This window comes from Perna viridis, chromosome 3, assembly GCF_037379345.1.
Source record: "Perna viridis isolate PV_CMFRI_1.1 ecotype Kerala chromosome 3, ASM3737934v1, whole genome shotgun sequence".
NCBI classification, from domain to species: Eukaryota; Metazoa; Mollusca; class Bivalvia; order Mytilida; family Mytilidae; genus Perna; species Perna viridis.
The window spans coordinates 36,528,921-36,542,539 of NC_142447.1; the positions used below are offsets into that span (position 1 = coordinate 36,528,921).

The following is a 13,619-nucleotide window of genomic DNA, read 5'->3' on the forward strand; positions in this document are numbered from 1 at the left end:
TAAGTTTCACATGGTTTACTGTTTCTGAGTTACATTTTCACCTAATAGCACTTAAAACACAAAAAAACTCCTTAAATTCTAAAGGTTGCAAGATTGCTTCTTTGGAAATTCCTGAATTAGAGCAAGTGTTGAAAATGCATTTTCAACTATTTTTATTGTTTTTCACAAATTTCCTGTTTTGGGAACAATAAGGTTTTTTTTTCTTCAGATTCTAATGAAAACTTTGGACATTCAAACAAATTTTGATATTGGATCTACTTGTAGTCAGAATCCTGTGAAAAATGGCCAAGGTTAATTTGGTAAAGCCCACCCCCCCCCCCCCCCCTGAAAGATGTACACCATTTTACACTGTAACCAGTTAAAAATACCTCTTGATAAACAGTATTCCAACAATAACAAACATTGCAGTATTTTTAAAGAGTCTATTAAATATTATATTTAAATAAACTTGAAATAGGTAACAAATCACTCTTTGCATGATTCTTACAAAGAACTATATTTCAATTTCCTTGGTTCTCTTACTATACTGACCTTCTTATTTACTTTATTTATTTCTAATTTTAATATGAATTTGCTTTGTGTAAAAAGGTGAAGTGACTTATTGACCAATATAGTTCATGACATTAAGTTCATTTTGAGTTAATAAGAAAATTTATTCACCATTTAATCAAGTCTACTTTGTCCTTACAAGTTGTATAATATCAAGTATTAGAACAAACAAATTAATACCCAGAAATTAACTTTATTGGTATTGTATATGTTTACAAGCTTACAATTCACAAGAGTGGGGTAAAATATAGTTAAATGGCTTTCTGTCCTGCTTTCCTTGCCGTAATTCTGTCTGTCCTGTTCTACCACATAAATTTAATCTTTTTAATTGATTTGAATGAAATTGACGGAGCACAAGTGACAAAGTAAACACTTCAGATTTTGAGGTCATTGACGGTATTATAAGTATGTAACTTTTGATATGGGTCTTGTTAATTGTTCAAGTCTGAAATTGAGGGATTCATGTCATTAAAATGGTTTAATTCCATTTTTCTGGTATAGGTGACAGTAATGTTTATTTTTACCTTATTTTCTTCCTATTATTTTCCTTTTCATCTTACATTTTTTTTCTATGGCAAAGAACCACATATATGTCAATATAAGACCTTGCGCACCGCTAATAGTACCAATTCTGATTTCTGCACGTTTCTTTTGAGTTCTCTCGCTATGCTGCTACATAAGTTTTTTTATGAATTGGTTAATGCAATTCTTAACTTGTGAATTCCATATATAATATCAACTGGGCACATAAACGTCTTGTCCAGCCTTTCTCGTTTGTTCGAAAAAGTTGCAGTTGTGTGTCTGTCCAGTTCTTAATTGAAACTTAGTGACCCTCGATGGACAGATTCTGTAAGCCCTGCTAATTTTGATTTTGAAGAAACATAAGTGTTGGTGAATAAACAAGGGTGCAAAAGGGCTAATATACCTTGTGGACGTACATTAATTTCTCACAAAAAATGCCCAGTGCTTATAATATTGGAACTTTCAAACCCATTTTCTGCAAAAAATCATAAAGTCAAAAGAAAATGTCACAACGCTGGTAAAATATTTAAATACTTTACTATATTTAAATAGGAACAGGTAATTTTTTAAATGTGTTTTCTTCAGCACGGAAAACTGTGTTTCAAAAAAAGATATCAGCTGTTTTGTTATGAACACAACAAAATCGCACACAACTTGAATGCCATGTGAGCTATTGCCATCACTTGACGTGTGTTGTCGTTAACAATTTTTCAAAACTTTTCTCCTCTGATATTACTTGACTAATTGAAACCAAACTTGGTGTGAATGTTCCCTGGGGTATCCTGAATAGAATTGATGTAGGGATTTTTTATCTGTCGAAAAACATGGCCAGCGTTACTAAAAATACAACATAAGGGTCAAAACCATTAGATTAAGATTTCTGACGAGGGTAAAAGTGTTCAGCATGATGTGATCTATCTGTGGTCCAATTTTCATTTCAATCTGTTAGCCATGTTGGAGTTATTGCCCTATTTCATCGTTATTTGCTATTTTTAGCTCATCTGGCCGAAGGCCATGTGAGCTATTGCCATCACTTGGCATCCATCGTCGTCGTCTTCAGTCATCGTCTGTCGTCCTAGTCGTTGTAAACAATTTTTGAAAACTCTTCTCCTCTGACACTTGGTATCAATGTTCCTTGGGGTATCCTGCATAGAACTGATATGGGGATGTTTTATCTGTTGAAAATCATGGCTGCCGTTACAAGAAATATAATATAGGGGTCAGACAGTATTTTTTTTCGCATATTATATCTCCAAAACGTTAGGTTTAGCCAAATTGTGACCAGGTAAAAGTGTTCAGCATGATGAGATCTATCTGTGGTCCAATATTCGTTTAATTTGTTAAGCCATGTTGGAGTTATTGCCCCTTTTCAACGTTTATTTGCTATTTTTGATGTTATTTCTTTCCAAAATCTTCTCCTCTGACAGTACTTGACCAATTGGAACCAAACTTGGTAAGAATGTTCCTTTGAGTATCCTACATGGAACTGATGTGGGAATATTTGATCTGTCGAAAAACATGGCTGCCGTTACTAAAAATAAAAAATAAGAGTCAGAAAGAAGTTTTTTGCATGTATCTCTAAAACAGTTAGGTTTAGCCAAATTCTTTTAATTTCTGAAATAATCCTTATTATAAGGCCTACAAAAGTCTTCAGGGGAAAAAGCTGTCCGACGACTCCTTGTAAAAGTTATTGCCCTTTGATTTTTTTTCACAGTTTTCACCCAATATCTTGAAAACTATGATAATTCCTACCAAAGTCTTCTTGAGTAAAAATTGTTGGACAACTTCTTGTTAAATTTATCGCCCTTGGAAGGCAAAATTCAAAAAGGTGAGCGATTCGGGCTCCTCGGACCAACTTGTTTAACATATTCTTTTCAGTTTTTGTGAATGGTTAGAAGCCATGAAAGCTTGGATTGGGTTGATTTTTGTAAATATCGATCAAAGGGGACCACTTGTTTTGGGTATATGGACGGGAAACTTCTAAATAAGAATGCAAATGTGGGCGCGCGGGATATTGTGAGCTGATAAGGTTGTTTGGTTTTGATATTGCTGTCATCACTTAGTATATTGTGAGCTCATTAAAGTACTCTAATTTTTATATTGCTTTTCATAGGAATTTGACACTGAGTGCATTCACTGAAAGGTGAACATTTTCAATCCCATAGACATGTTGGACTTATTTTAAACTTTCTCATGGTTTTGTCCTAATAACTCGCTAATAGTAATAACATGGATGAACAGTTGCTAATGAGTTTATGTGTCTGAATTGATCACCAAAGAAATATATATGTTTTTGTACTTGCTGATAGTTAACCTTTTTCACTTTATATAATATACGGGAATTTTCTTCGTTTATTCTTTGAATAACTTACCCTTATTTCTATGATCTTACGACAGGACTGTACCTCTTGTGCATGTTTTGTACGTGAACTATCTTCTCGTTATGTCCTACCCTACTATAGCTCCTTTATTTGATTCTAGTGTTTGAAAAGAAAACCCTTAACAGGGGCGGATCCAGGATTTTAGATTAGGGGGGGGGGGCGCACAGATAAAATTTCGCCGAGCGGAGAGGCGAAGACATTTTTTAGGTCAAATTTTTGAAATATTCTTCTAGAGTGGGTGCAATGTAGATATCTTTTGTGGTAAAATTAGCGAGAAATTAAAGTTCTAACCTATAACCGCCTAAATCTACCCCTGACATTCCATGATTTGCAAATTTTAGGGGGCACGCCCGCCACGCTCCCGCCTGAATCCGCCCCTGTTTAATGTAAAACAGACATATGAACTAAGTTAACTTTAATAAAAATGTAGGTCCCTTTCAATGTTGTCTACTTGACCTTTAACAGCCTCCATTAGTTTATCCTAGGCGAATTTAGAAAAAAGAATGTTAAGTGATCGTAGTTCTACACCCTCTTGATGTATTTATATCGTTAATTTTTCGGGTCGTGACAACTGATTGATATTTTTAAGAAAGCACATCGCGACGTCCGTTTTACAAATGTTAGGTACTTTTAGACCGTGACAGGGAGTCAAGTATTTGAAAAATGGGTATGAAGTTAGTTTTACAGTTAGCACTTCAGCATTTCCCTTGAAATCAAATCAAAATTCTAAAGATATTAATTATAGCAGCTTCCACCAAAGAAAACGATATAATACGATATTTTCAGCCTAGGTATTATGTTGTTAGTTTTAAGGTAAACTATTGATCATAGACCCAGCTCTGGTTGTTCTTTTATCATGTAATTACTTAATGAAAAATACATTAACTTGACAACTTTAATTAACCACACGTCTCATTCATTTCAATGATAAGATTTGCAGATAAAAATATAAAGTACACATGTATTGATTGGCACCAAGTCATGTTTGTTATTCCGTAAATTGCAAATATTATCATTGCCATTAAGGTTTTAAAGTGCGTCTTCGCAGAAATTAAAAATCTGTTTGTGCTTAATTATTTGAAAACAAGAGTGTGCCCACAAAGTTATACCACAAATTCGGACATATTCGCTATTGGTAGGCATAACGCGTTTACTTTTTTTTGGAATGAGTATCTCTATTAGAATAAAGTTTATATTTTTAACGATTGAATTTGAGTTTAAACCTGATCTTTGCTGAAATTTTATTTATAGTAGTACCGAATGTTGACTAGGTTACAGGCCCTTCAAGAAGACAACAAAACAAGCCATGTCTTCTCTACTTCGGAAGACATCGACTCATGTGGTTAAAACAACTACAAAACACAATTCTGTAGCATTTATTCTTCAAATTTACAAAAAATCAACATCTGCTACTAGACAGAACGTTGCAAACAATTAACATGATCAAAATTGTGTATAAAACATGTATATAACAACAATAAATACATTTGTAAAAAAAAGTACAAAAATACTCAGTGAAATCCAAGGGCTTGGATCTAAAACATCAAGAAAATTAATATGATCTTCACGAAACAATGCAATACCAGATACGTAATAATTATATAGGGAATGAATTGGATCCATTTTCTTTACGTATGTTATTTTTATTGATATGGATCGATTATAACATTCCGGACTGTGTGATTTAGGTTTTCTCTTTAACTGTTGTTACCCCAAGTCCGAATAAGAACCAAAGAATATTTATAATGAATGTAGTTATTTTGCAATTATATATTGGCTCCGATTAGAAATACTTTCCAAAATCAGATAATTTCTAATAATCATTTAAAAAGACACTTATGGTGCTACGTACAGTGTATTTCTTGTTTTATTTTACATTTTGTCTTTAACGATTTCTTATATCAGGATTTATATGATACCTCGCTGTGTCAAGAATATATCATAAGATATCAGAATGTAAATAAAAAGATCATTTATCGGAATACGGTGTCTATTTTTACATGCACCACTTGTGTTACAACAATGGAGGGTTCCAATAATCAAAATCTTTTGATTTTGACCTATTATAAACTCGATGACGTCACGAATAAATTCCTTTTGAACTAGGATTTGGAATTGTTCCCATTAAAGATAGCCCACACTGCTGAAATCATGTATTGAAGAATTTAAAAGCCTAATACTTGTTGGCCTTGAACGAAATTTTTGGCACAACTTTCATTCGATCCCTTTTTGAGATATTACTTATAATTCTTATTATGCAAGTATTCATTAATCTCTTACAAAAGCTGTCCGTTTCCTTAGAATAGTGACTATTTACTCTAGAACAGGTTCAGCTAACTGCAATATTTATATTAATAAGATGAGTGACGAAGCAATTCACAAATCTGCTCTTGAAAAAAGGGTACATTCTTAAATATAGGATTGTGATTATGATTTTTAACGAAAACGGTTGATAATCAATCTGGGTACTAGAGTTTTACAACAAAATCCACTTTTTTTTTCGGTTTTTAGGGAAAAAAGCCGATTTTTGAATCTCAAAAATTTGAGTTCACAATTTTTTTCAAATTTTGCCGAAAAAAGATCTACTTCATAACCTTGGGATTGTTTAAAAATTCAAGCGAATATCTGCATTTTTAAAGATTTATGCGCATTATGTGTAGTTAGTAAATGTTTCTTTTTGAGATTGTTGGACTGTATATCTATCTTGTACACAGGCTTTTTCACATGATTTTCACCTGATTTGAGCAAATAAACTAAGTGACAGAGTTCACATGAAATTCGGGTGAATGGAGCCTTCACGTGAAATTCACACGAATTGTTCACATGAAATTTGTGTTTAGTGAATTTCACATGACAATCATTTTAATTTCATGTGAATTTCACGTGAAGCTTGATTCACATGAATTTCAGGTGAAAAATATTTGCCTGTGTACATAATGTGTTACTTACAAAAACTTGTACGGAGTAGAGTTTAAAAGTAATTGATATACATATATCTTAGAGTCTTTTAAAATAATAAAATGGAATATGGCTTTTAGGAAAATCAAATATTTAATGTAAACATGAAATTTGGATATAACTGGCCATCAATTTAAAGTCTGTATACACGTAAGTGATTAACCAGGTTATTCGCCCCACTTTTAAATAAATTATGCTTATTATACAGCACTTTGAGAGAATAAATGTCAGCATACCATGACCTTAGGTAGATTCCTCCGCGTAGCCGTAAATAACTTAAACCATAAAAAAGATCCTGAAATGTATATGAACACAGTAGATATGCAGTTTTTGTTGCAAGTGACCATAGGTCAAAACACCTAGTGTTTTACTTATCACAACATAAGTGTTATTGTAATTCATCTCAACATTGGACGGATTATGTCAATGAACATTAAACATCCGAAAGAATGCCCACAATTATATGTTATTTCCAAACGTACACATTTACCATCTCAGTCTGAAAAATAAAAAAAAAAGAAACATTTACCACAAATTACAATGAACGTATAATGTACATTGTAACAATTTACAGTGGCCATGCACGCGTTTTAGATTAATTCTTAAAATGACAATTTCAAAGTCATCTTTGTAAAAAGAGATGGATTATTTTTAAATCTTATTTTACTTAAAATCAAAGGCTAAGGAGGTAAGTTACGTAGTTAACATAAATTTGAAATTACTGTAATATTGTAAAAAAAAATCCTGAAGCTGCCCCATGAACAAATCCTAAACATTAAATTCAACAGTACTCTGTTAGGATCTCATGCTATGGATATGCACTTCACTTCACTTTTAAACTTTTGACGTGGTGATGTTCAATATTTGGGCAAATTAAAAAAAGGAATATTATAAGCATTGGTAAGCAGAACACAATTGTTCAGACTATAAATTGGGAATTAACAAGTCACAGGATTGCTATAAGTTGACTGTAAATAACTGTTACAATCCCTTTTTATAGTAAAATCATGTTTTATAAATTGCGCTTATAACACTCGTATATTTATGAGTACATCTGTATACAGGCGCGTAGCTGCCGTTAGGCAAAAAAGCTTTTGCCTGCACTTAATTTTGCCATTTTTTTTTTATATAAAATACATGCAGGAGAGGCATAAATGATGCTCTAAAACGCTATCTCCGCGGAGCTTCGGGGGGGGGGTGCTTTGCCCCCCCCCCTGGACCCCTACCAGGACTCCGCCCTGGACCTGCTGGGGGCCTCAAGCGGCCCAGACCCCCTGCCGTAATTTTGCCTACTATTCAATTTGGCCTCAGCTACGCGCCTGGTATGTATTTTTATGATTACTTAGCATGTCACCATCCGAGTACATTAGTTACTAAAGTATACCACCGTTTGATCCAAGTATTCCTGTACCTGCTTATTGACGTTCCGCTTAATGGATATTACTACTCGTTTATTGCGTTTTACCATAAAAGAAGAAAATTAAAAAATAACTTTCATAGAGATGATTATATGGCTTTTGTATAAATACGTTTTGTATTTAGAAAATGACGAATTGCATGTTAGGAGCAATAAAACGTATGCTAGTATGCATCGAACAAGTATATGTAATGATGTTAATTTTAATGTTTTGGTCACACGTGGATGTGCATAGTTTTTAAACTTCTTCCGCATTCGTTTTCAATGCATATACTAGCTTTGTATCCCGGATGTTTGATAGTTGACCGTACGTACATGTATACTTACTCATGATGTTTGGACGCTGTAAAATTGATGGTCTGAAACTAACTGGCAGGCACTTGGAGTCGCAATAGACTTTGATGTGTCACACAACTGCTGAGCAGAGAGCAAGTCTAACGACAAGTTACGGTTAATGGTGCTCCCGCTCATCTTTGGGTGATTTGGGGAGTTCGGGAGTGGTTGGAGCCGAAGTGGCGGTTTAATACTCAACATACTACTTGAAGTGTGGCTTAGCTCGGGTTTCTCAAAATAACTTACTTTATCTTTTCGTTTTTTTTTCTTTTTAGTTTTTGCTAAACCTGTAAGAGAAGAAATTGTACTGTCCATATCAGATTTAATACTTGAACATGGCACGTGGTTACTTCCATTCTTAGTCCTAGTACAATCATGAATGGCACTAATGTCATTCTCGGTAACTTCGCGGGGTACAGAGGTTGTTTTAGCATTGCAGTTTATTTTTTGTTCTTCCTCGAATATATCTTGAGCAATAGTTGAACTTGTTGAGGTATCATTTGTTACGAAAGATACTGTAGTTTTAGTAGTACTAATATCTAACCCTGAGTCGACTGCAGATGACACAGTTATGGAAGTTTTCTTTAACGTATCTGGTGTTTTAGACCGAACCTCTGGATGTGAACTGGAGCGTCTTTGAATAGTTTGTTCAGTGTGGTTTATACTCTTACTTGTAATAGGGTGCGATACCGAAAAGGGATCCAACTCATTGCTGGAATCATAGTCGCTTGTATCACACTGATTGAGGTACTCCTGTGAACCAATCACGTCACATTTCTTCACTTTAGGGTTTTCATAAATATCTTCATTTTCTGACAAAGTGTCATCATCACTCAATGTATGCATATGGACACCGTTAGCATTTGCAAAAAAGACGGGAACCTGAAATCCCGTATTCTTCGCAGCGACATCCTTCGCCGCTTCTTCTTTTGCTGTCCTTTTTTCTTCGTTTTTGATTTTCAGTTTGAGCTTGTCTTCGAGACTATCTCTAGTACTCTCCGGTGAGTATTCGCTCTTATTTGCATCAACAACAGAATTCCTCTTCTTACAAAGAATCAAATCTTTGAACGTATTCCAAACGTCCTTATTAAAAGTAAAAGCCAAAAGTGGCAATGCCATCACATATGAAAACTTAAGCCACAATAGAGTCACTAGAACGCAAGCACTATATGTGATTCCACTGAAAGTTAGACGCACTATAAATGCACATATGAACGGAAATTCACAAAGCAACCATACAAAACAAAGAACACCAACACACTTGGTAATGAGCACTTCATTCAAACACTGTAGTTGTTCACTGTCTGTGTCTTTTGAGTACTGATGTTGTGTCATAATGGAATGAATATGATCGCGTTGTGAAAACGTATACCTGATGACTAAAGTGAAAAGAACTATCATTGCACAAAGTGGAATAATATAGCACAATAAAGAATAAAATGTCAAATACACAGTATTTGTGGCATCTAATGGAAGACAAACACTCAAGTCTTTGTAAATCTCTATGGCAATTAGTCCTGCGGCCAACGGAAAACCAAATGCCAGAGCATGAATCCATGTGTAAATAATCATGAAAAATGTTCTTTGAACGTTCTGAATACTCACGTACTTCGTCGGAAATACGGAATATATAAATCTATCCAATGTTAATAAAGTCAATGTCAGAGGTCTTTCGACAGTCACAACATTCATAAAGAAGGAGTTAGAACGGCAGAGAAAGGTCTCTAGATCTGTAGCGGGTGAAACAGTATATCCAATTGTGAATGAAAAGTTCAACAGACAATCAATTAGGTTTGTGAGGGCTAGATTCAGAGTTATAATATGAATTACTGTTGTTCTGAGTCGCCGATTACTTCCTATCGTTATTACAAGGAACAAGTTTCCGAATAGTCCTACAACCAAGAAAATGACCAGAAATGTCGTCTTGGTCTGTGTTGACGGTAATATTGTAGCATTGTTATTGTCCGTAGAGTTAGCAGCCATTTTCTCACGTTGTCTATTGATCTTTCATGGCGTCAGCAAAATATATCTGCTATTCCCTTCCTGGAACGTAAGATCCTTTCCAAAGTTAATTTTGAACGGACCTGGCATGATAAGTACGTTTTATGTTTGCATCACATTTTGTCGATATAATCTTTGTTAGTTATGAGAAAATATTTGAATATTTTCTACAAGTTTAATCTTGCGATTTACCTATGTTAATTGTTACACCTGGACGGATAATCGATAGACCTAATAGTTTTATTGACTCGGAAGTTTTAGGTCTTACAGTCACTTTATGCATAATGTATATCGATAAGTGATTTTTAATACATAAATACTGGACGGTGTCGAAAAGTAGGAGTAGGGTTTTTCCTTTTTTTTTTTGGCTAAAATTGAACAATTTGAACATGAATGTATGTCACGAAAGGATTGATAAACAAGATAGAGAATAAATGTGCATATTTCTTATTTTTTTAAGGGGTGTGTTTTTTTATTCAATTCATTCCAAGCTAACCAAAAATTACAGTTAGAAGTTGCCTTTTGTAAAAACATACTTAACCTTACCTTTTAGACTACTTTTTAAGGGGTGTTTTTTTATTCGATTCATTCCAAGCTAACAAAAATGACAATTAGCAGTTACCATTTGAAAAACATAATCTCGCCTTTAAACTATTTTTAAGGTGTGTGCGCGTGTGTGTTTTATTATTCAATTTCATTCCCAGCTAACCAAAATAATAAATCTTACCTTTTAAACTATACACTACTTATCTTATACTATAATGTACACGGCTGTGTTCTATTTGGCTCCAAGAAAAAGTAATTTTTCCTCGTTCTTGGTTCAATATAAGCCGAATATAATACCGTACATATGCGAGTATTACCCCAGAAATGCTAGAGGTTATCTGACAAGCTATTTCCTGTTCTTTATTGTCACAGACGAACAGAATTCTAACCTCTTTCATTGTAGTGCGTGTATGGGCCTAGTATATGGCGGTCTGCATGCAAGTATTAATAGATTTTAGGTGGTATCGATAGTATTGACCATATATTGTGAGATAGGTAAAACTTAAGAAACATTAGTCAAAGAGCTGCTTGGCCTTATCAAATAAAAGTCCGATGCTCCACATTTTCACTCCATGAAATCGCGGGGGTTGGAGTAAATTCAAGTGCCATCCCCAGTGATTGGACTAAAGGTCTAATTGCAAAATTACCAAAGAAGGGGGATCTGCAAGTTGGTGACAACTTGCGAGGTATCAACTTATTGTCACCCCCAGTAAAGTCTTCTGTAGAGACTCTTTATACATGTATGTATATACTGATGATATATTTACGATTTTTCTTTTCTTTTTTTTTTCACTTTTTGTCTTTGTCTCTTCAAAGACACATAAGGCTTCAGAATTTTAATGGTAATAGTTTCTTATGTGAGGGTATTATCGACAAACTTTTATTACGATATATTTTTGTTTCTGTATGTTACGGACATCTCTTATCGCATGTTACGGTCATCCTTTGAAAAATACGATTCTTCGTTAGTCACCTCGTCGATATATTTACCTCGTAAATTCTTACCAATCATACATTATGCACCTATGCTTGCCGCTTCAGACTCCAAGCAAGGACGAATTACCAACCATTTGTCGTGTTTATTTTGTTCAATATCTTGAATAAACAACTTTATGAAAGAAAAATATTCTTGGCCAAATTTCCCTCCACCATCTTGAGATGACCGTAACTGGCATCTAGTTCCAGACACACGCACATTAAGATAATCGCCAAAGTCTTAGAATATAATTTTAACAATTATGTATGGTGCAGACAACACTAGCCATGCACTTTTAAGGCCCTGGAGCATCTGTAGCTTTATTATCTTTACACATGACTAAATAGCCCAATAGAATGATTATTACAAAAAGCAACATCACCAGACCACAGACTGACACCATCCCGAGAAATGCATTATCGCAATTCCTATGTCATCGTCTAAGCAAACTTTTGTTTTTATTTGTCACCTCCGGGCTTTTGATGTCATGAGGCGTTAATAACAATACACGATACAGCGAGTAATACATGGGATGGTTTCAGGGGTTTTGTAAAACATTTGGCAAAAAAAAAAAAAAAAAAAAATGAGTGGCTGATGATAGCATGGATTGGATCGGATCCACCGGGCCTTTTTGTAAATATTTGGATCCACCAGAGCCTCCATGATATATCAGTAGACAGCTTTAGCATTTCGACAATTTATAGCCTCCGAGGTTTTCATTTCTATCTATATTATGCGTCTAAAAATAAATAGAAAACTTGAATATATCGACAGTAAACGAAATAGAAATAAGCAGGTACTGCATGACAAGAGATTAGAAATCAACTATTTTTGATTGGGTCGATGTTAATACAAATATACAATCCTAATTAATCAGCAGATGAATTTCGCAGTAAAACTTGCTTATTCGGTTTGGTTATTAGAGTAGATAACATAAAATTAAATTTGATATCCTAGAAATTCGTACAAAATAGATCTAACTGCATTTGAACCTACATGTATTGGTATGCATTGGGTTAATTATGGGTCAGTAAATAGTAAATGGTAATTAGCTAGATCAGGATTCAGATTAATGTTAACAGTTGTATACACAGACTTTCTCACGGCCATCTGTTGATTGATCCCAGCATCACAGGATAAAGATCTGTAGTTTTATTTTGATAACATTTTATGACACTATCCGCCGTTGAACATTACACTGATTTAATTACATTCTTTTGACAAGTAAATATTTTGGTTCGATTGGACTTTAGAAAGTTAGCCATTGGTCAGACTTAAAATTTTTAATGTTTTATTTATAATTTGTGGGAGGAGTTTTTGGGATGTAATATTCTCTGCATGTTTTGTATCTTGAGATAGCTAACCATCATGCTCCGCTCCTGTAACATCGAGCGTTACTTATGTTAATTGTAAAACATTGTGCCTTCTATGTAACATCATAATAAGCGATATATTTAGAACAATGGATTAAATACTTGAAACAGTGGAATGCCCAGCTCCTGTTAATTAATTTGTTGACTTTTTCCGGACTTGTACTTTAATAATTGAACAACGTGTTCCCCATTGTACACTATATGGGGTATACCAATGGGATTATTTTTCTGCGGCAGTGTAAGATAATTGCAGATGCTATCAGGCTTTACAAATCTAAAGGCTCTGGTGACTGCCATATCAATTCTGATCTTCGATCTAAATTGATAATAATACAGTATTATTTACAGATATGTTTATTCTAATTTTTATATGTTCTTCCTTTTTTATTATATTTCACGTTGAAACCTCGCTAGACCTTTATACACGTTGTGTTTTAGTTTTTAGGTCAATATGCTCAAATCTTTTTTTTATTAACAAGGTCAAGTTCAACAAAAGAGTCGACGTCTCCATAAAATATTTGTCATTAAAGTTTTTTCTTCACTGGTTCGTTTTATTCAAGGAC

At 34.1% G+C, this 13,619-nt stretch overlaps 1 protein-coding gene across 1 annotated transcript; it reads right to left on the reverse strand.

The window, feature by feature from the left end:
* Positions 1 to 4,812: 4,812 nt before the first annotated feature.
* On the reverse strand, positions 4,813 to 10,412 carry LOC148622093 (uncharacterized). The gene is made up of 2 exons (XM_088571652.1): positions 8,155 to 10,412; positions 4,813 to 6,909 (listed from the first exon to the last, which is right to left on the reverse strand). The coding sequence occupies exon 1, from the start codon at positions 10,141 to 10,143 to the stop codon at positions 8,155 to 8,157; it is 1,989 nt and encodes a 662-aa protein (XP_088427778.1). The 5' UTR covers positions 10,144 to 10,412; the 3' UTR covers positions 4,813 to 6,909.
* Positions 10,413 to 13,619: the final 3,207 nt, after the last annotated feature.

Excerpts from the sequence above, each read along its gene's own strand:
- LOC148622093 (XM_088571652.1), bottom strand. The coding sequence starts at position 10,143 with ATGGCTGCTAACTCTACGGACAATAACAATGCTACAATATTACCGTCA.